Here is a 21,112-nt window from a genome sequence, read left to right on the forward strand (position 1 = left end):
CAGAGCGCCTCGTTTCTCTCAGCGTTGGCACAGCTGGTTAGGGAGAGAGCACGGGGATGGGGGGGACGGGGACGGGGGGCAAGGTCCCTGCGGGTGCAGGGGACGTCGCCGTCCTCTGCCACTCGCTCCCGCGTGGGCACGAGAGGGAGAGGTCCCTGCAGGAGAGAAGCCCCTGCAGGGTGAGCCCTGGGCCAGGCTCTCAGGGCACGGGACCCCCGTGGGGCGTGCGGTGGGAAAGGGGAAGCGGCCCCTGGCGCCTTCCTGCTTTCTGCGGGCAGGAGCCCGAGGCCCTGCGGCGTTTGCACGCTGCCGTGATTCACTCCCACGCCGGGGGCTTGCACAACCCTGGGCCTCTGCTTCCTTCTCCTTTGCGTTGGGACCTCTCCCTCCTCATCCTCATCCTTGCAGGGCGCCCAGCCCCCTGGGCAGCCAGGGCCCCTCTCCCGTGGGGACCTCGTGGCATCGTCCCCTCCCCTGTGCTGCCCCTTGGGGTGAGGGTCTGGGGGGCCGAGCAGGGGGGGGACACCAGGGGGACGTCCCCATCCCCTCCGTGCCCTTCCCCGGGGTCGCTTTGTTCCTTTTCGGCCTTCTGGGAAGGCGGCAGGGCCGGGGGGTGCCGGCCCCCGGGACCGCTCCGTGCTCATACCAAAGAGGAAACAGTTCAGGACCGGCTTTGGCGGGGTCTAGAGTCTATTTTTGGGGGAGTTTTGGTTTATTTTCTGGTTTTCTCGGGGTGGGGAGGGGTGGGGACGGGCGGGGGCCGAGGACCGTCGCGTATAATTTATTACACATTTCTATACTTGCCGAACTGTATCATTTTATGGGTACACAGAGGAAAATAACCAGCTTTTTATATGCACATATCTATATCTATATATATATATAAATGTTCTCAGCAGCTTCTGCCGTGTCTCTGTTTCCTGGCCCGGTGCCGGAGGTTGGGGGGGGTGGAACGGGGGGGCCGCAGGTGCCGCGGGCCAGGTACGGGGCCGGGACCCCCCCTCCCGGAGCTGCCCCCGGGGGTGAGAGGGGGGCACCGGGGGGGCACCGGCAGGGGGGGTGGGAGAGGGTCCGGGGGGGGGGGGGGGGCGGGGAGTGGAGGCCCGGGGGGGGGGGGCGGATCCGCCCCGCCCCGCCCCGGTGCACGTGCGGCCGCCCCCGCGCCGGTTTCACAACCGCGGGGCCCGGCAGCGCCGCCGGCGGTTCCCCGGGTGCGCTCCCGGCCCGGGGCCCGGCCGCCGCTCGCCCCGGGCGCATGGCGGGGCCGCTGCTCCCCGCCGCGCTGCTCCTCGCCGCCGCCGCCGCCGCCGCCGCCGCCGTGCCCCGGCGGCCCTGCGGCCCCGCGGGTGAGTGCCTCCCGGTACCGGCACCTGGAACGGGACGGGGTTGGGGGGCACCGGGGCCTCCCGCAGCGCCCCCACCCCGGTGCCGGCTCGCGGGGCCGCCCCGCTTCTCTCCGGGCGCTGCCCGAGGGGGTCGGGGCGCTCCCCACCGCGGTCCCGGGGGCTGCGAGCTGCGGGCAGGCGTGTGCCCGGGGTTACCGGCCCCGTGAGAGCACCGGCGGGGGGGGGGTCGGGGCTGGGGCCGGGGCTGGCGGGGCTCTGAGGGGGTCCTGGGGACTCTGGGGGTCCTGGGCACCGGGGATCCCAGGGGCTCCGGGGGGCCGGAGCGCCGGGGGGTTTGGAGCTTTGGGGGTGCTGAGCGCCGAGGGTCCTGGGCGCTGGGGGCTCTGGGCGCTGGGGTCCCTGGGGGTCCTGGGCTCTAGGGGCGCTGGGGGTCCCGGGCGCTGGCGGTGCTGAGCACCGGCCCCACTCCCCGCAGCGGGAGCTGGCGGAGCCGCCCGGTCCCCGCTGACCTTTGCGGCCGGCCCGGGAAGGAGCAGGGGCAGAGCTGCCCTTGGCGGCCTCCCTGGCCCCAGCCCAGCGCCCGGCCCCGTGCGCAGCCCAGCGGCCTCGCTGCTTAACCCCTCCGGCACCGCCCGCGGCCCCCCCCGGCCCCCCAGGCCCCTGCTTTCCTCCGGCCACGCTTCCACCTCCTGGGACCCCAGCCCGCGTCCCCCCCGGCAGTGCCCGGCTCAGCCGGGGAATTGCCAGCTCAGCAGGAGCTGGCGCCCGCTCGGCGCTGGGCGCAAATATTGACACTGAGCGGCCTCCGGGTGGAGGCAGCAGGTGGACGGGGAGGGGGGGACACCCGGAGGGGCCTCGCCTGACCCCCCCCTGTCCCCGCCTCGCTCCCAGGGCTCTCGCAGGACACGGTACTGGGACGCCCGGGAGCCAACGTCACGCTGACGTGCGGGACCGAGGGACCGCTGAACGGCACCGTGGCCTGGAGGATGGAGAAGCGGGTGCCGGCGGGGGGCCATTGGCTGGCGGGGGGCCACGCGCTGCTCCTGCAGCGGCTGCGGTACGAGGACGCGGGGCTCTACAGCTGCCACGCCGGGGGCCGCACGCTGCGCACCCTGCGGCTGCTGGTGGAAGGTGGGTCCGTGCCGGGGCAGGGGCTTCCCTGGAGCATTGCCTGCTCTGGACACCCCCCGTCCTCCCCGTGCCCCTGCTCGCTCCCCCCAGCGCCTCCCTGCCTTGCAGAGCCCCCCGAGGACCCCCCACGTCTCCTGCTACCGGCGCAGCCACGACAAAGACGTCCTGTGCGAGTGGCGGCTGCGGGCGAAGCCGTCCCCGGGGACGCGGGCGATGCTGTGGGTGAAGCGGAGGTGAGCGCGCTCTGGGGTACCCACAGGGGGTAAGCCCCCCGCCTGCCCATGCACCCCTCTTCCCCGCGAGCCCTTTTCCCGATGCCGGATGGGGCCACCCCGTCCCCGGCCGTGCCACGTCCCTGGCCAAGCCGCGTCCCTGCAGGTTCACGGTGGAGAACGCCACGGAGCAGCGGTGCCGCTTCTTCTCCAAGGCGCAGAAATTTGTCTGCCGGGTGAAGGTGCCCCCCGGCGTGGACGACAACAAACCCCTCGTGGTGTCCACGTGTGTCCGCAACGCCGCGGGTGGCTCGGCTGGCGAGGACAAAATCATCACCCTCAGCAGCATCCGTGAGTGCCAGCTCCCCCCTGCGCTGGCCAAACCGCGCGGCGCTGGTCCCTGACCCCTCCTGTGCCCGCAGTGAAGCCGGACCCCCCCCTCAACGTGACGGTGGAGGCGCTGGAGAAGGCCCCCCAGCGGCTGCGTGTCACCTGGACCTACCCCTCCTCCTGGGACCCCCGCTTCTACTGGCTCCGCTTCCAGGTCCGCTACCGCCCCGAGCCCACCCCGACCTTCACCGAGGTGAGCCCCCACCCCAAGCGGAGCGGGACCCCGGGGCCGCTTGGTCTGTCCTGTCCCCCCCCCAGCTCACACCACCTGTGTCCCCGCCAGGTTGACCAGGTGACGAGGACGTGGCTGGACATCCACGATGCCTGGCGGGGCACGCAGCACGTGGTGCAGGTGCGGGCGCAGGAGGAGTTTGGCCACGGCGCGTGGAGCGAGTGGAGCCACGAGGCGGTGGGCACCCCGTGGACAGGTACGGGGGGGGACGTGGATGTGCATACCCCCAGGCTGTGCCGTGGTCCCCGTGTCTCACAGACCTCTCACCTTGCAGACCCCAGGGACATCACCGAGATGGGGCCCTACAGCTCGCAGGTAGGATGTGGCGTGGTGCCCCCCGCCGCCCCGTGTCCCCCTGCACGGCGCTGCTCGGAGCTGCCCCGTCCCACCGTGTCCCCCCCGCTGGCTCTTGCAGCTCCCCACAGAGGATGGCGCCTACGGCTACGGGGCCACACTGCCGCCCGAGCTCTTCGGGGACGATGCTGCTGACGGCGCTGGAGGTGAGGCGAGGGCTGGGGGCTTTGTGAGGGGCTGGGCCCACCCCTGGTCCCGCAGACGAGCCCCTGTCCCCTCTGTGCCGCAGGAGCTGTCCTGGAAGCCAGCACCCACTCCGTCGCCTACCCCTACCCCTTCCTGGTGGCTGGGGGGAGCCTGCTCCTGGGCATCGCCCTCTTCGTCGCCATCGTGGTGAGGTGAGTGCTGGAGGGCGGGGGGGCACCTGGGGGGGCTCCGCCAGCCCTCTCTGACGTAGGGCTGCTCTCCCCTCCCGCAGGTACAAGCAGACGTGGCGGTTGGGCGTGCGGCGGGGGGCCAAGCCAGCGGGCGAGGGGCAGCATGCGCTGGTGCCCCTGGGGCCCCCCAGCCCCAGCTCCCCGCTCAGCGTCACCCCTCTGCTCCCGCCGGCCACCCCCCCTGCGCCGGGGCCCCTTCACGTCACCAACTTGGACTATTTCTTCTCGGGCAAGTAGCCGGGGGGGGAGGACGCTGGCAGACACCCATGGGTGAAGCCGGGGGAAGAAGGGGGGGAGCCCGGTGCTGGCAGCTCTCCCAGCCCCCCCGTGCCCTCCCCAGGCTCTGGGGCTCGAGCAGTCCCTGCAGAGCAGGATCGGTGCCACCCCCATGGGGACCCAACCCCGGGGGGGCCCCAAGCTGGGTCCCCGGGGGGGGCAGCTCTGGGGCCACGGCCAAGCTGGGGTGGCCGGGGGTTAAGGCGCTGGAAGTGCCGGAGCGTGAGAACAGGGCCGCACTCGCCGGCGGGGCTGGGTTTGGGGTGGTGGCACCGAGGGTCCCGTGGGGAAGGGCTGAGCCCCCCCCCCCCCACGCCCAGTGCCGCAGGAATGGGAGGGCCTGGCTGGATCAGCCCCATCCCTCCGCCGCCCTGGCCCTGTGCAAAAATTTATTTTTTTTGTTTTTAAAGCACGTGTCGGGGCCACGCGGCACAACGCGCCTCCCAAATAAACGCCCGGTGTTTTGAACAGAGCAACCTCGCGAGGCTGCTTGTGTGTGGGGGGGGGTCCCTGCAGCCCCTGTTGTTGGAACGGTACCGGCGGTGCTGGGGGCAGGCTGGGCTGTGCACCCCCTTCATCTGCACCCTATGCCACGTACCCTGTGCCAGCCGGTGCCCCCTAATGCCCTGCATCCCGGGGCCGTGCCCCCGGCAGCAGCCCACCCCGCGCCGCGTTGTGCAAGGCCCTGGGGAGCTGCAGCTGTGCCCAGGCAGGAAACCGCAGGGCGAGGGGAGCGGGTGCCCGAGTGCCCTGGGGACGCCGCGTTCCCCGCGGGCCGGCCCCGCTCTATAAAAAGCCCAGCAGGATGCAGAGGGGGGTGGGGGGCTGGGGAGGAGGGGAGCCCCAGGACCCCCCACCCCAAAAGCGGGGGGGGGGGGGGGGGGGGGAGCTCTGGTCCACGCTCGCTGCCCTGGCTTTGGGGTCGCCACCCATGTCTGCGCTCCGTGGCACCCAGGTCACCCTGGGGTGCCCTGCCACGTGCCCCCTCCCCCCCCCCCCCCCCCCCCCGGGGCTGTTCTGCCCTTGTTCTCCCGCGCCCCGACACGGGCCCCATCCGGGGCTGTGCCCTGGGGTCAGCCCCAACGGCCCCGGCCCGGAAACCTGCCCTGGTTTCGGCAGCACCCAGCGCTGTGTGAGGCAGAGCCTCGTGCTGAGCCTGTCCCACGCGGCCACGCAGGGTGCTCAGGGCAGGATCTGTCCATGCCCAAGCCCCGCTCGGCATCCCTGGGGGCCCTTGCCCGCCCTGCAGTGCCCCCCCACCCCCCCAGCCCCATCACTGCCCTCTCCCTACACCCCCAGGGTCTGCTCCCAGCCCCATTCTGCGCTATTATGACCCCCCCCCATCCCCACCCCTGCACCCTTGGGACCCTTCTCCCCCAGCGCGCCCCCCCCCGCCCCCAGCCCTATCCCTGCCCACCTCCTCTCAGCCAACGAGTTTATTTCACTACTTCGTTACACGGCCCCGTAACGACCCGTCCCCCATCCCAGGGTGTGTTTGGGGGGGGGCTGCAGCCCCCCCCCCCCCCCCCCGGGGCCCCGAGCCCTCCCATGGCCGCATCCATCCCGCGGGGAGGCCAGCGCAGCCCTGCCAGAGTCCAGCGGTGGGCAGCAACCACCGGGCAGCCCCAGGGGCTGGTGGGGGGGCACAGGACGCTGCTGCGGGACCGCCCCCCCCCCACCCCCCCCCCAACCCCCCCATGGCATGCAGCCCCCTGCCCGGTGCCGGGGTGGCAGCCAAGTCCCAGTGGGCGCTAGTGCAGCTTGCAGTGCACGGGGTGCAGCAGGGCCATGTGCTCGGCCCCCTTGAAGGGCAGCTTCTCGGTGGAGTAGTAGTGCACGACCTCGGGGATGCTGGCGAAGGCGCCGCTGGCCTGGCTGAGCGTGTACTTGTTGTCCTTGGTCTGCGCCACGATGATGTGCACGCAGCCCTGGCTGGTCCTGCGGGGGAGGGGGCCGCGGGGGTCAGCAGGGGGCTGGCAGCCCCCCGGCGCCCACCCACCCACCCAGCACGGGGTCCCAGCCCGGCCGCTCCGGGGCCGCATCCACCCCTGTTTGTTCCCTTCCCGCTCCGATTGTTTCGGCTCCAGGGGCTCCGCTTCCTCAGGAAGGAAATGCCGCCAGCGCTCCCGACAATGCGCCGCGGGTGGGGAGGGGGACGCGCCGCCCCCCCCCCCCCCCCCCCTTCCCCTCCCCAACCCCGGGCAGCTCAGGGACAGCCGTGTCCCCTTGGTGGGGTAGGACGAGGGGGTGCCAGCCCCCGGACACGGGCGTTGCCCACCCCATTGGGGTGTCCATGCTTAAAGTGGTAACTCCTGCGGCCCCTGTGCTGCCACATCCCTCCGTGGTGGGACCCCCCCCCCCCCCCCCACGTGCCAGGACCCCACCCCCCCAGTGCCGGGACCCCCCCCCCCGTGGCTGCAGGGCCACTCACTTGAGCGCGATGGAGTACTTGCCGCTGCCGGTCTCGCTGGTGCGCACCAGGTACCCGGCCTCCTTGCACGCCTGCAGCCGGGTCTCAGCCTCGGCTCGGGTGATGGCCCCGTGGTACCACCTGCGGGGGGGACACCGGGGGGACACTGAGAGGTGACCCAGCCCCCCCCTCCCCCCACCACCGCCACCACTGCCCCACGTGGCTCGGCCTCGTGACTTACGGCTGCTTCTCCAGCGACAAGGCGGGGTCCACCCGCTCGCCCTCGCCGTGCTCCGCGCTCGCCGGCTTCAGCATCTTGGGGGTCCAGCTCTTCTGGCGGAGGTGCTGCCGCGGCGCCTCCTCCTTGGGCCGCTCCGAGCCCTCGAACTGGACTGGGGAGCGGGACAGGGGGAGAGGCGTGAGCCCCTGCTGCCCCCCCACGCCCACCCGCAGCCCCCCAGCCCCAGCCCTTACCCGACAGCGCCTTCACGATCTGCTCCTTCTTCCACTCCCAGGGCTGCTCGTACTCGGCCGCCGGGCGCTCGTCGTTCTCAGGCAGGCGCCCGTCCCCGGCCCTCGCCTTGTGCTCCGGGGTGCCCTCGCCGGGCTCGTAGGGGGTGTCGTAGAGCTGCGGCCCCTTCCCCGCTGCCTCCTTGCCCCCCCGGCCGCTTGGCAGCCTCCACCTTGCCCCCCACCTCCCCGGGCTCGCTGGGGCCGTCCAGCAGCAGGATGGCTTTGACCAGTGGGTCCTTGGAGCCCCGGCGACGGATTTCTGTGGGGCAAAAGGGAGGTGGGTTGGGGAGGGGGCTGCAACCCCCCCCCCCCCCCCCCCCTCCCCCCCCCCCCCCAACCCCCATAAACGCTGCCCGTGGGGAGGGATATGTGGTGGGGACCCCACGTGCCGGGGGTGGGAGGAGCCGGGGCAGGAAGGAGCCCATCCCCGTGGCGCCCGGCCGCCGTCGCGGCCCCGAAGCGCTGGCGCCGCCGGCACAGACGCCCGCCCGCAGGGCCGCTGGGATCCCGGAGGAAGCGGGGCCGTGGCTGCAGGATGCTACGCCCCAGCGCGGGGGCGGTTGAGCAGGGGCTTGCCCCCCCCCACCACCACCACCCTGGGGACACCCCCCAGTGGTCGCCCCCAGCCCCATCTCCCCTTCCCCAGGGCTCCCCCTTCCCCAGCCCCGTTCGCCCCTGACTCCACCAACACCGCTTGGACAAACAGCCTAGGCTGCCCTGCACGGAAAAAAACCATCAGCAGCAAATCTTTTATTTCCAGCTTCCGGCCGACTCAGTTCCTGTTATTCTGTCCAGCTGTGCGGCCTCCTGGGTGGAGCGGGGGTCGCCGGCCTGGGGGGCACAGCCAAGGGGCGGCGGGGGGGACCCGAAGCCGGGGCGGGTGATGGGAGCGCAGCAGGGTCCCCATGGGGTGGGGAAGGGGCGCGGTGGGGCCGGGTCCCCCAGTACGGCCGCATGGCAGCGCCCAGCCCCGGGGCTTCGTACCGGCCCCGTGCACCCTCCCCAGTGGCACCAGGACTTTGCACCGGCGGCCGTGGGTCAGTGCCCGGCCAGGGCAGGCCATCGCCGAACCCGCGCCTTATCTCTCCCCGTGCAGCAGCAGGAAACAGAAGAGCGGCTTTCCTGTTCCCAAAGCCTCCCGCGCCGGGTGGGTCCCCGCCTGACGGCCCCGGTCCTGAGCGGTGCCAGCACCGCGGCCCCCCCCGGCCCGGCACGGCACGGCATGGCGCGGCACGCACCTGTGATCATCTGCTGCGCGTCGTAGGGCTCCATGTAGCCGTCGTTCTCCCCCAGCCGCTCGGCCTCCCGCTGCCCCTTGGTGCGCTTGGCGTCGTAGGGGTCGGCGTAGTCCTCCAGGATGATGACCTGGGGAGGGACAGGCACCGGCTGAGGGGACTTGGGGGGGGGGGGGGGGGTCCCATAGTGGCGATGGGGACGCTGTCATAGTGTGCCGTGGTGTCTCTTGGCAGGGGACAGGGACATCCCTAGGTGGGATGGGGATGGCGAGGAGTGGGGTGCTAGCCCCAGGTACAGGGCACTCACTGGGGATGTGGAACATGCCCACGAGTGGCACCTTTTGGTGGGGGGGGGGGGGGTGCAGCATCCATCCCCATGCAGTCCAGGACATGGGGACGTTTTCAGGTGACACTCAGGAAGCATCAGGGCTCAGACCCCAAAGGCCACCCCAATGCCACACTGGGCTCCAGAGCCCCACTGCCCCCCCCCCCCAGCTCGTCCCAGCACAGCTTTATGTAAGCGTTTATTTAACCAGTACCCGAGGAAGTGCCAAGCAAGCAGGGTCAGGCCGGGCTCCTGCAGGGCTGGGACCGGGGGGGGGGGGGGCAACACGGATTAAGGGAAATTGGGATGAAAGGAACTTGACGGCAGCTGGCGCTGGGCATGATGAAACACCGGGGTCAGCCGGGCTAATGATGCTGAGGCGGTTTGAGCTGCCAGTGCCAAGTGCTCCCCTCCCGCTCTGAGGATGCGGTGGCTTCGGCACGGCCACCGTCCCCATGCTGGGGGGGGGGGGGGGAACCATTCCCCCCACCCCCCACTCCGGTAAGGGTCCCCCTTACCGTCTCCGTCTTGGCGCTCTTCCCCTTGTCCTGCTCGGGCGCGGGGCCGGTGCTGGGGTAGCTCTTCCCGTTCTTCTCGTGGGCCTCCACCTTGATCAGGCGGTTGATGTAGGTGCCGCAGGTCTTGGGGGGCCCCTCGGGCGCTGCCCCCTCCGCCCGCGAGTTCTTGCGCATCTTCCCGGTGGCGGCTTGGAGCAGTCCCTGCAGGTTGTCCCTCGACAGCCGGCTGCCCCCGTCCTTGGCGGCCCCGGGGCCGGCCCGGCAGCCCCCCAGCTCCGCCGCCGAGTTCTTGCGGCTCTTCCCCGGGGGGGCCCCTCCGGGCGGCTCGCCGGGCCCCAAGCTTTTTGCGGGAGGGGCCGCACAACTTGCCCAGGCTGCCGCCGCCGGGCCGAGCCCTCTCCGACACCGTCTTCAGGTTGGCGGGGAACTCCTTGAACCACTTGGCCGCCATGGGGCCGGGGGCGCGGCCCCCCCGGGGCCGGCGGAGGGGGTCAGGGCCAGCTCAGCCGCGGGGCGCGGGGCAGCGCTGCTCCCCCAGCCCGAGGCACCGGGGGCCAGCCCGGGGCAGGGGGGGGCGCGGGGGCCCCAAGCGTCCCTCGCCCCACAGGGGACGGGGGCAGCACCCGCGGAAGGGGGTGCAAGGTGCGGGGAGGGGGGGGGGTGGGGGGGGTCCTCTGCGGGGCTCCAGCCCCGGGCTGCCGGCCCCGGGGGGGGGGTCTCTGTCGCCGTGCTCCGGGGGCAGCTCCCGCAGCCCGGGCTGCTCGCCCCGCGGCAGGCGGTCGGTGCCGTCGCGGTTCCTCGACGGGGGCCGGTCCCCGGGGGCTGCCGCTCGGTCAGGCCGGCCCGGGGGGCCCCATGCGGCGGCGGCGGGATCGGGACGGGACGGGACCGGCCGGGACGGGACGGGACGGGACGGAGCGGAGCCGAGCGGAGCCGGGGCTGGAAGCGGCCGGAGGGGGCGGCGGGGCCGGAGCTCCCCGCCCAGATCCGGAGGGGGCGGCGCGGCCGCGGGGGGCGGCGGGGCCGGACCCTGCCCCGACAGCACCGGGACGCGGCCGGTCGGGGTCGGGGGGGGGGGGGGCCTGATCCCGTCTGTCCGGCGGCTCCCCGGGGCCGGTGGGGTCCTGGGGCTGCTTGAACGATGGGAGGGGAAGGTGCTGAGCCTGCACGGACCCCATGCAAGGACCCCACGTGCTGACCCTGCGCGCAGACCCCACGCAGGCACCACAGACCCCCATGCACAGCCCCGCACGCAGCTCCCCCCCCCCTCGCCACGCACCCACCAGCTCAGCCCCAGCGCACTTGCTGCCACCATGGCTGCGGTTTCTGGGCCTCGGCAGTGGGGCTCAGCCCCATTTCTGCCAGGTGCACCGAGACCCCTGCGGGAAACCCCGATCGGGCCCAGAGATTTGGCTTCCTGCACGGCGGGGAGCGGGGCTGTGCGGTGCCGGGGCTGGCGCTGCGCCATTCACGGCAAGACAAGAGGAAAGGACGGGGACGGGGCAGGGGCTTTGCAGGTGAAGCCCCTCCACCAGCCCCAGGACAGAGGCTCTCCGGCTGTAGGAGGCTGTAGGAGCATCTCCCGAGGCAGTGACAGATTCCCAGCCTCGCACCCATCCGGAGCAAGGAGCGGAGCCGCTACGTTCCCCCAGGGCTTAAGTCCAAGCTCAGCTCGTCGCCAGCACTGCTGGACGCGGGGCGGTGATCATCCCTCCTGCAAGGTTTAGTTAATGTTTTACTTTGTGTGGGTGCAGACATCTCCCGCCAGCCCCTACCCATGTGTTACCGATCTACTCTGTGGGCAGGCTGGGGCAGAACTTAAATCAAGCGGCTCGGCTGAGAAGTCCTGGTGTCCTTTGGGTGTTCTGGATCAAGGCAGAGGAGGAAGGACAGCAGCGTTTAACCCCAGCTCCCACTGCTCTTCCACTTGACGTGAGCGTGGTGACCCCTCGTCCTCTCCCCAGCCGGTTCTTGGTGCTAATGAAGCTGCGGAGGGGAGCAGAGCCCTTTGCTTTTCTCCTTGTTAAGCTTCACGAGGTCCCTGGCCGCCCACTTCTCCCGCCTGCCCTCCAGCCACGCACTTAAAATGGTCCCTGGCAGAGGCTGGAGCCGCTCCTGCAGCGAACAGCCCTCAGTAATCCCGCTCATCGAGCATCTTTTTATTCCAGGGCTTGAAGCAGGGCAACGGGTAATGAGCAGAGCAGCTGCTGGACACGATAATGGACTTCTTGTGAGGCCCTTTGATTTCCTAATAACTTTGATTCAAACGCAATGAATTAATACCAATGGCCTGGCTTTGCCGCTGATGAGTCAGCTGTGCCCTACAGCCGAGGACTCAGCACCAGGAGCCGGAGCAGCCGCAACACCCAACTCCTTCCAGCAGCAGCAAGCGAGGCTCGAGCAATGGGGCAAGACTGCGCGACGCCTCCCGGTCGCGGCTGCAGCTCAGCCCCGCACCCAGCAGAGGAGGAAAAACGAAATCCTACGGAGCCGGGCTGCTCGCTGCAGGTGGATGCTGCAGGAGCAAGCCTGGAGGCAGCCCAGGTCCCAGCCCACACTCCCTGAATTCGGTGGCTTCCACCCACAGCACAGGGACAAGGCCAGGGCTGATCGCACACAGCTGTGTGCATGCAGAGCCTCCAGAGCACAGCTGCACGAACACAGGCTTCTCCCCTCGGCACAGGGGTAGTGGGGAGAGACTGGCAAGAAGGACAACAGCCCCAGGCTTGGCACAGCAGAGCCCCTGCTCATCTCTCAGTTTTGCAGAATACACTACTGAAAAGTTCCGGGTGGGAGCAGGCAGCCCCCAGCTGCACAGACAAACCCCGTCGTCCACAGCAGAACAGGGGCCAGTGCTACAAATACTCCCCTCTCCCCTCACAGAGGCGTACAAGGTTGCAGTTTGTATAGAGGCTTGTTCCTGGTGTAAGAGAGGGGGCAGAAGCCCCTCTCCTTGGCTGCCCAGAAAAAAAAAAAAAGGGGTGGGAGGTTTCTCTTCCAAAAAGGTTGCACCAGCCCTTGCTGCTTGGCTCGTCCTGGCCCATTGCAGCAGGGACACCACCAAGAGCTGCAGCTGTTCCTTCACACCCACCTCCAACACCACCCCGGGACTGGACCAGCGTGGAAGACGTTGCAGGCACAGACACCACAAACTGGTTTGCTCTACGCCGCTGCCAGCACAGGGTTCAAGCCACCCAGCAGCAACACAGAGTGGGGAAAAAAAAGATAGTGAGACCGGTATCTTCAAATTAACAAACTGTAATTTTTCTCCAAAGATACATTTTCCATACACATCCATCATACACTGTAACAAAAAAAGCAGTGTACATGAAATAAGAAAATAAATTAAATCCATAGCATAGGTAAGGAGGACGCTCTAGACTGGAGTAGAGTCGAAAGTTTCCAGCGATACAAGAGGCTCAAAAGTTTGTTTTAATAAGAATGCCTGCTAGCAAGGGTCCAGCAAGTGTTTTAGGTCAGTCCAACTGCTTAAACAGTTTTCTTTAGAGTTTATAACAGCCATTATTGTCCTGCAACAGGCAGAGCTATTATATCCTGGGAGAAAGCCAGAGAGGCATCGTAAGATCCAAGTACAGCATTCAGAAGATGATCAGATCGCTCCTGCGGTATCCGTGCTAGCCATCTTCCTTGGGTGGTGTGTACCAGCCTGAAACAAGAACAGAGATGCACGAGGGATGCAGCTGTACAGAAACAAATGCCATACCCAGAAATAGCTGGCTCTACACCTGGGAATACCCAGCAGCACAAACACACCGAGTCCACTCCCACAGGGCTGCGGACAAGGACTGAGCCTGTCCAAAAGGGACCCCAAATTACTGGGGGCTTTCCCTCCCCGTTACTTCACAACGCCATGCGAACAGTGCCACGCCGCCTCTGACCTCTGGGGCCAGAGCGGGAAGGGCAGAGGGGTGCTGCAGCGTGCTCCCTGCTTTAGCAAGCAGCGGCTGACCGGGAGCATCACCGTGCTCTGGGTGATCTCTGACTTGGGGCAGAAAAGCCTCAATCCAGACCAGCAAAGGGAAAGGCACCCCCTGTCCCTCAGGCCTTACCATTCTTCTCATGGATCTGAACCAGGGACTTGTAGGACTGCTGTGCTCTTGTCAGGCTGTACTGATTCTGCAAGGGAAGCCAGGGTGACAATCAGTCCGGCTAGAAGCCAGCATAACAAGCGAGCCATCTCACAGGCCTCCCCACACCAACTGCGCTGCCACAGAGCTGGTTGTCTTCTCACCTGCATCTGTTCCCCCACCAACCACTTCCCCAGTTCCCTTACACAACGCCAGAGGGGATTTCCCACATGCCTGCCCTTCCCTTCCCAAGAAAAACTCCCTGGGCTACAGCACACCCACAGAAGCCAGCCCTTGCGCTGGGCTCTCGGGATCCCAAGCGCCTACGAGCACCGCTCTGCCTTAGCTGCACAAAGCGGTCGGGGTGTGCCAAGAAGGATAAGACCCTGCCTGACCGGCCCCTACCTTATTGGCTCCAAATTGCACTCGCGCTTTCCCTTTCACCAGAGTCGCGCTGATCTGCATAATCACCGACTCGATGGAGTAGGCGCTGCTCCAGCCCTGCGGGACAGAGCGCACCAGTGAGGCCGGCACGGACAGGAGCAGGGCCCCGAGGCAGGGGAAGGGCTTTCCCGAGCCCTGCACAGGCATCGCAGAGCCACGCCAGCTCTCAGCTGCTGGCAGGAGGCGCAGGCAGCAAGAGGAGCGGGATTTGGCTGCCAGCAGCTGGAATACGAGGGGTGAGAGGCAGCAGCAGCTACCCAGGACCATGCTGGCAGCCTTTGAGCCCTGGGTCTTTCACAGGGTCACGCCTGGTACCCACCTGTTTTGTGAGTAGCTCCATGCAGATGGCACCGCCACCCAGAACATACCTTGGGGAAAGAATTGGGTAAAGTTACGCGAGAGATGGACAGGGCCCCACCCACCCAGTGCTCTGCAGATGAGCCATTTTCTCGGAGCGGATCTCTCAGGGAAAAAAAACACAAAAAACCATCCACCAACCCTGTCTGTACTTCCCAGGAGAGTTACTACATGGTACTACTCATACCACAAAGGTGACAGGACTGGCAGCACCCCCCAACGGATAAACTCTTAATGAACACCTCTCCAGAAAACAGAGCTAGAGACCCCAGAGAGGAGAGCCAGGCAAAGAGTTACTCACCCCCCAGACAGCACAGGGGACACGACCCTTACGAACGGTGGATCAAAAGGAAAGTTGTCCTGGAACAAGAGAAGGGAAGCAAAGCCATTGAGAAACATCTCCTCTGATGAGTCACTGAAGCAGGCGTGCATCAAGGATGACAGGTTTTGGGAGGCCTTACTTTAAAGGAGAAGTTTAGGAGGATGAAATCTGTCCCTTCTTTCTCTTTGAGGATCTGGAGATCGTTGTGCAAAGCGCTATCCTCGTCAACCCTGCCGAAGGAAAACCCCAGAGGCTCAGAGTCAAGGTCACGCTCATCAAGTCAGCCACGCTCCCTGCCAGTGAAGCCCAGAGCTACCGTACCTGCACAACCCGGCTGCCACGTGGGCCCTCAGGTTCACACCCAGAGGGCAGTGACAGCATGCGCTGCCAGCATTCTGCTCCTGGTTTCCAGAGAAGACCATCACACACCCTTTTTGCATGCCAGCTTAAATATAAAGACTGCCCGGCCCAAGGAAAAGGCAGCACTGGTGTCTGGAGGGTGTGAAAGCTCGGGGTTTTGCCTGATGCACCTCTTCCAGGACTCTAGGAACAGCAGACAGACTTGCAGAGCCCTCAGATTATCTCATCTGTCTCTGGAGATGTCTCCTCCTTTCTGGTGCACAGACAGCAAGCAAGCTGCCCGTGAGACTAAGAGGCTAACCCCCGCTCTGCCAGGTGCTCCCCTGCCCTGCTCGCTTCCCCCCGGCTCATGGGGATGTTTTGGTCCCACCACCAAGATCCGTGACCCCAAGCTGTGTCACCTACTTCAGGATTTTGACGTTCCAATCGTACAGGCTGTCATTCACGAGTTCAACTGCATAGTATCCTGCAAGGCAGAGGAGAGACGTCAGCACAGGAGGAACGGACAGGGGGCCGAGCCACCAGCTGGACTTCAAATCCCCTGCAGCACCACCTCAGCCTGGCACGGGCTCCCCTTGGAAAAGGGCAGCCTGATGGCAGCAGTTTTTCTGTGGCTGCTCCTTCCCAAAGGCCCTGGGGAAAGGGTATGGGCAACACGGCCCACAAAGCCCGTTACATACGGCAGGGTGGAACAGCTGAAGGCATCAAAAAACAGCTTCTGCCTCAGAAGCCCTCCCACCCACGGCAGGCTCCTCACTTCCATCCAGCCCTGACAGGGAACGGAGACCATAAGGGGCTGCTCTGCTCGCTCTTGAGCCACAGCAATCCAAGGCCCGAGATCCCCCCCGCAGCAACACCACAGATCGAAAGGATCCAGCTCCGAGGCCCCTCAGGTGCTGCCCAGAAGGAAGGGAAAGGTCCCCACAACCAGCGGCCCCCTCCCTCCCGCTCCTCGCCGCACTTACCGCCCTTGAAACTTGGTGATCGGTAAATATCCCTGAGCTCCTTCATTAGCCGGTCAGTGGCCTGCACAGACCCAGACACTGCACCCTGCAAGGAATCGGGGGCTGCACTGTTACACTGCTCCCACCGCGGCCGCAGCTGGATGAAGCGAACGCCCAAACTAAACTTCCCAGCCTCTAAACCAGACCTCACCGCGCCCCCACCTCTCTCAAGTTTTCCCCTTTCTCCCTGCAGCAACTTCCCTTGCCCCAGACGAACGCGCCCCAGGTGGTGCAGCTGCAGCAGAAATACCTCCCTGCCCCCTCAGCCGCAGGAGACCTCAGCCCAGGGGTATAAAAGCACAACCCACCAACCTTCTCCAGGACCCAGGGCGAGACCCAGCTCCTGGGAATCCCAAATCCCGGCTGCCCTGCGTGGCACCACTGCCTCAGGTGCACCGGGCTTGCCTGAAGCTCGGGGGCACTCCTCCGACTTCTCTGCGTAAGCCTCACCCACCCCCGAGCTGCTGCTGCACCTCTGGCCAGAGCTGGCCCCTTTGATTTGGGGCCCTTGGGTCCCTCTGCTTCCCCAACCCTCCCGCCCTCCAGGTGACACGTACATTTAAGTAATCTTGCCTCTGGTTCTTTTTTATTTTCTCTAAAATGGCCAGGTTTTCCTTCCCAATGCCTTCATCCTCTGTTTTCTTCCCATCTGCTGGCTCTTCCTCTTTCATCTCATAGTGGTCCAAGTCCTCCGTGTCCTGCGAAGGGGAGAGGTGAGCTAGCACGAGACCCACCTTCACTCCTCCCCGCTCCGAGCGGCGTAGAGACGAGGTGTCCTGAGCCCAGGAGGATTCCTGGTGCCCATCTCCCTCCCCAGGAAATCCCAAGTGCAGACACCGGGGTGGGAGACACAAGGGCTCAGTGCGACGCCTGGGTACGCCCCATAAAGAAGTTTCGGGTCCCGGGCCCCGGCAGCCCTCCTGTGCCAAAGCCAACAGGCAGAGAGGCACACTTCCCTTTCCAGATTTAAATTGGGCTCCTACAAGCTCTTTGTTGGCTGGATTCTTCTCTGCCAAGTCTCACGCCTGCTCATAATTAGCCACTAATCCTACGCGTGCTCCCCAGCAAGTCCCGTGGAACTGCAGGGTGCTGCATCTCGGCAGGGGCAGGGCTCGAGCAGCCCCGTGCCGCTTTCTGGGCGCCGGAACACGGCGCGGCACGAACATCCCCGCTGCGTGAACAAGCTCCCAACGCAAACGGGTCACCAGAAGCACGGAAAGGAGAGACTCGCTCACACAACTCACAGGACACTCTTCCCCTCCAAGAGAGGCCACGTTTCAGGGTGTATCCAGAGGCCCTTTTACGGTCAGCTCAGCTCTCCGCCCTCGCAGCGAGCTCCTGATGCTCCCCCAGCAAGGGTCGGAGGATCAGCCCCTCGTCCCCTTCCCCTGCGCTCACCAGGCTGACGTGCACAAGGCCACCGATGGCAATAATCAGCAAAAAAAGAGCCACAGCAACCAGCGGCTGCTGCAGACAGTGCTCGTGCTGCACGCGGCCGCCGTCACCGCGTCAGCACGCGGGGTTCGGCTGCCTGCAAGTGGCTGCGGACACGCAGAGCTCCGGCGCTGGCCTTAAATCCTCTGAGCAAGTGTTTACTTCGGCCTCTCTGGGCTGGCTGCTGCTATTCTGGGTGAGCAGCGTTTTGGGAAGGGCTTTGACATTTTTAGATCGCCACACAGGGAAACAGATCCTCCTAGAAAATCCCTCGAGTGGATTAACCTGTATAACGCCTCCCCGCACCAGGGCACGGCTCCGCTGCTCTGCTCTTCCAGCGCAGGCCAGCAAATCCCGCTGCTCAGCGAGAAACCTTTGCTCTGAACGAGAGCGCTGTCTGCCGCGCGACGCAAGACGTTAGCAGGGAGCACAAGTGGGAACGCTCGCTGCTAATCCTCAGATCCCGAGGATTTCTTTTCCAGCTCACAGGAGCGTGACAACTTACCCGCCGCCACTTTGCTGGGAAGCGGCAAGCCTGCAGACAAGCGAGGTTATTCGTGGTAACGCTCGGAGCCGCCGCGTTTTCCCCGGGGACCCTCGCGAAGGCTGGCCTTGATTTAACAGGCCGTTACCTTCGCTAAAACCCCGCCAGCTGCTCCGCGGGCGGCTGCCAAGTGACCTGCCCCCAGGTTCTGCGGTGCTGCTGACGAGGTGCGCAGGCCTCGCGCGCCCAAGGAGAAGTGCACCGCGAAGTGTCACCATGGAGATTCAAGATTATTCCACCCACTTGTAGAGATCTCTAAACCACAAACCAAACAAGCGAAGCCTGTGGGTTTTGCAGTGTGATATTCTCAGCCTGCAGTGAAGAACGGCCTCCTCTGCCTCTCCCGGTGACTACGCGGCTCGCACACCGAGCCGTCCCACCTAATCCTCTCTGCGGGAGTCGCTGCGGCGCGATTCCCCCGTCAGCAGCGGGAGCTCAGCCCCGCACACCTCTGACACCAAACTGCTGCCGAGGAAATCTCAGACTCTAGGGCACAGCAGCACAAACAGAAATTGTCCAAGGGGCTCCATCCTCACTTGCTTTACCTGCCTTCAGAGGCCGCAGCAGCGTCCCTGCGTTTTGTCAACGCACTGCTCCCACCTGGGGCTCAGGACCCAGGTCCCCAGCAGCAAAACGCTGGGAAAAATCCAGCTTCTGAGCCCAGCTGGCTTCGGCGGGCTCTATCCTGTCCGCACTCCGCCAGTTCCTCCCACACTGGATCTCTGTGCCTCAGCACCTTCCATCAGGCAGCTCACAGCAAGTTGCTGTGCTCAGCTCTCGGGCGCGCGCCCTCGCGCAGCGAGGAGACGCTTACCTCTGGCATCTCTTCGTCTTCCTCTTCAGAGGACACCTCTTCCTGCGTGCTCTGCGAGGACAAAAGGACAGAGACTGCACCGTTAGCTTCCCCTGGCGATGCTCCCCTGCCTCCCGCGACACTTCCGAGGCAGGGATTTACCAACAAACAGAATCAGGTTAAAAACAGAGCGAAGCCGAGGACCTTTACAGGCACCCGCAGCAGAGCGGCTGTACAGGAACGAAGGGAGGGAAGCAGCGAGAATAAATCAGATGAATAACATCTGAGGTATCAGTCCAGGGGGACAAAACCCAGACCCCGAGCTGGCCAGGCAGCTGCACTGCCAAGGAGGGGATTCAACCCCAGGGAGGGGAGAAAAACCCCGCACGCGCCGCGCCCCTCCTGCAGCGTTAGGAAGCCGCAGCCTTTAAAGCGAGGGAGCTCGTCCTACCATCTTAGAAAACCTCGTCCCAGGTTCCTCACCTGTTCTGCCGGCAGAGGCTGGTCCAACATTTCAACATCTGGATGCTGGGGGAGGTTGTACAGCTTGCACAGGTCTGAGATTATTCGCTTCAGGTGCTGCAAAAGCTGCCCGGAGAGCAGACGAGCGTCACGGCGACCCCGAGACCTCAGCCCCCCTCAGCGCTGCGACCGCTTCCCCTCCCGAGCGAGTAACGGCCCCCCGAGAGCTCCTTCCTACACCGCCCCGCTCCAGGAGAGTAAAATCACCCGAGGGAAGTCAGAGCTGCTCAGCCCCGGTTTCCTAAGCCCCTAAGAACCCCGGGGGCTCAGCGCAGGCACTCGGGAAGCAGCCGGCCCCTCGGCACCCCCTCCCCACGCAGCTCCCCCCTCACCAGCGTGTTCCCCTTCCTGACTTCCACCAGCCTCTCCAGGATAGCTGCCAGGTTCGGATCGTCCGACTCCACGGACCAGATCGGGGGGACAGCTGGATAAGACTCCTAGGAGGAAGGAGAAAGCGTTGGAGCCACCGCAAACCGCCCCAGTCCCACCACCGTGGCCAGCCGGGGCTCGGCGCCGCTCCTCCCCGCGAGCCTGGGGCGCCTCGATGGAACGAGGGGGGAATTTCGGGGGGAATTTCGGCCGTCCCTGCGGCTCCCGGAGCGTTTGGGGGCTGAGAACGATTAACGCGGGCCACCAAGGGTGCTTCAGGCGACCGCAGAGGCCGCTCGCGCCGCAAGCTGCGGGACGAACGCTGCGGGAGGCTCGCGCGTGCGGTGCCCGATGGCCACGCAGGTCGCTGCGCCGAGCCCGGGGCCTGCCGAGGGCTGCTCGGGGCAGCGCTGCCGCCGCGCTTTGCGCCTCCGTTTGGCCCAAACCGCCTGGAAACGATGGAAAAAGGCTCCCGGGGACCCAGCCGGGGCAGAGCCGGGGGGCACCGCCTGGCGTAAATAACGGGCTGCGGCAGCAGGCACCTGCCCCGAGGCCCGGCGGCGCCCCGAACCCAAAACCGTGCCCCAAATCCCTCCCCCGAGCCCCGGGGCAGCACCACCGCGGGGCTCAGGCCCCGGGGGGAGGTCCCGGTACCCGTGTCCCCGTTCCCGGGGGCAGGAGACGGAGCTGCTCCGGGGAACTCCCCCCCACCGGGGGGCCGCTGGCCGCAGGACCGCCGGTGCACCGGGTAACGGCTGCCCCGGCTCGCTCCGTGCCCCACCGGCAGCGACACCGGGACGGGACTGCGGGGCGGGGGGGGGGGGGGGGCACCGGGCCCGGCACCGGGCCGGGCCCCGCGCACCGGCGGCGGTTCCAGCGGGCCGGTAGCGGCCGTCAACGATCGCAACGACGCCGGGGCCGAGCCGGGGGCCTCCCGGGGCCCTCCCCGCGGCCCCCCCCGGGGCTCACCGTGATGTTGCAGTGGATGCGGACGGGCCCCGGGGGAGGCCCCCGGGAAGCGGAGCCCCCGGCGCGGGCCCCCGGCCCCGGGACGAACTCGCAGCTGATCTCGTCGGGGCAGGCGCTGCCGATGCGGAACCGCTCGTGGCCCCGGTGGAAGATGGACTCGAGCAGCCGCAGCTCCCGCTTCAGGAGCCGCCCGGGGGGGGCCGCCGCCGCCGCCCCGGCTCCGCTCCGCCCGGGCCCCCCCGCCGCCGCCTGCGACCCCGCCGCCTCCTCCGCCCCCGCCCGCTGCATCTTCCCATGGAGGGACCCGCTCCGCCGCCACCGGCCCCGGGCCCCGCCGCCGCCGCCGCCGCAGCCCCCGGAGCCGGCCCAAGATGGCGGCGGGACGGCCCCGCTCGCCGGAAGTGACCCCTCCCGCCGCCACGGGAAGGGGCGGGGCGGAGCGCCGGAAGCGCGAGGAGCGCCAGGCGGGGCGGGCGGCACCGCGCCGGAAGTGACGCGAAGAGGAGGAGGAGGCGCGCACCGGGAGGGGGCGGGGGCGGGGCGGGGCGGGGCGGGGGGGGCGACGCCCCGCCCGACGGGAGGAGGGG

The 21,112-nt window shown here is 67.1% G+C and overlaps 3 protein-coding genes across 3 annotated transcripts; 1 reads left to right on the top strand and 2 right to left on the bottom strand.

Annotated features, from left to right (window-relative positions):
* The first annotated feature begins 1,250 nt into the window (after positions 1–1,250).
* On the top strand, positions 1,251–4,790 carry IL6R (interleukin 6 receptor). Its single transcript, XM_040539262.1, has 10 exons — positions 1,251–1,346; positions 2,238–2,485; positions 2,586–2,710; positions 2,856–3,040; positions 3,112–3,272; positions 3,363–3,507; positions 3,586–3,626; positions 3,727–3,811; positions 3,895–4,003; positions 4,084–4,790. Exons 1-10 carry the CDS (start codon positions 1,256–1,258, stop codon positions 4,277–4,279), a joined length of 1,386 nt encoding a protein of 461 aa, XP_040395196.1. The 5' UTR covers positions 1,251–1,255; the 3' UTR covers positions 4,280–4,790.
* A 949-nt stretch (positions 4,791–5,739) lies between these two features.
* Positions 5,740–10,254, bottom strand: SHE (Src homology 2 domain containing E). Its single transcript, XM_040539263.1, is given in 8 exon segments — positions 5,740–6,256; positions 6,750–6,869; positions 6,970–7,120; positions 7,203–7,393; positions 7,395–7,500; positions 8,480–8,606; positions 9,320–9,664; positions 9,666–10,254. Coding segments are annotated over 8 exon segments (1,332 nt in total). The 5' UTR covers positions 9,771–10,254; the 3' UTR covers positions 5,740–6,069.
* A 2,307-nt stretch (positions 10,255–12,561) lies between these two features.
* UBE2Q1 (ubiquitin conjugating enzyme E2 Q1) lies at positions 12,562–20,893 on the bottom strand. Its single transcript, XM_040539265.1, has 13 exons — positions 20,526–20,893; positions 19,520–19,624; positions 19,149–19,253; positions 18,687–18,737; positions 16,452–16,592; positions 15,856–15,940; positions 15,296–15,356; positions 14,670–14,760; positions 14,510–14,568; positions 14,171–14,219; positions 13,813–13,908; positions 13,390–13,456; positions 12,562–12,986 (listed from the first exon to the last, which is right to left on the bottom strand). The coding sequence occupies exons 1-13, from the start codon at positions 20,811–20,813 to the stop codon at positions 12,955–12,957; spliced, it is 1,230 nt and encodes a 409-aa protein (XP_040395199.1). The 5' UTR covers positions 20,814–20,893; the 3' UTR covers positions 12,562–12,954.
* Between the last annotated feature and the right edge of the window lie 219 nt (positions 20,894–21,112).

The sequence above is a fragment of the Cygnus olor genome, chromosome 28, assembly GCF_009769625.2.
Source record: "Cygnus olor isolate bCygOlo1 chromosome 28, bCygOlo1.pri.v2, whole genome shotgun sequence".
In the NCBI taxonomy this organism is placed as follows: domain Eukaryota; kingdom Metazoa; phylum Chordata; class Aves; order Anseriformes; family Anatidae; genus Cygnus; species Cygnus olor.

Excerpts from the sequence above, each read along its gene's own strand:
- IL6R (XM_040539262.1), top strand. The coding sequence starts at position 1,256 with ATGGCGGGGCCGCTGCTCCCCGCCGCGCTGCTCCTCGCCGCCGCCGCC. Across the intron at positions 2,711-2,855 it reads ATGCTGTGGGTGAAGCGGAG|GTTCACGGTGGAGAACGCCA; the intron begins GTGAGCGCGCTC and ends GCGTCCCTGCAG. Across the intron at positions 3,508-3,585 it reads GGTGGGCACCCCGTGGACAG|ACCCCAGGGACATCACCGAG; the intron begins GTACGGGGGGGG and ends CTCACCTTGCAG.
- UBE2Q1 (XM_040539265.1), bottom strand. The coding sequence starts at position 20,813 with ATGCAGCGGGCGGGGGCGGAGGAGGCGGCGGGGTCGCAGGCGGCGGCG. Across the intron at positions 13,909-14,170 it reads TGGAGCTACTCACAAAACAG|GGCTGGAGCAGCGCCTACTC; the intron begins GTGGGTACCAGG and ends TCTGTCCCGCAG. Across the intron at positions 13,457-13,812 it reads TGCAATTTGGAGCCAATAAG|AATCAGTACAGCCTGACAAG; the intron begins GTAGGGGCCGGT and ends CTTCCCTTGCAG.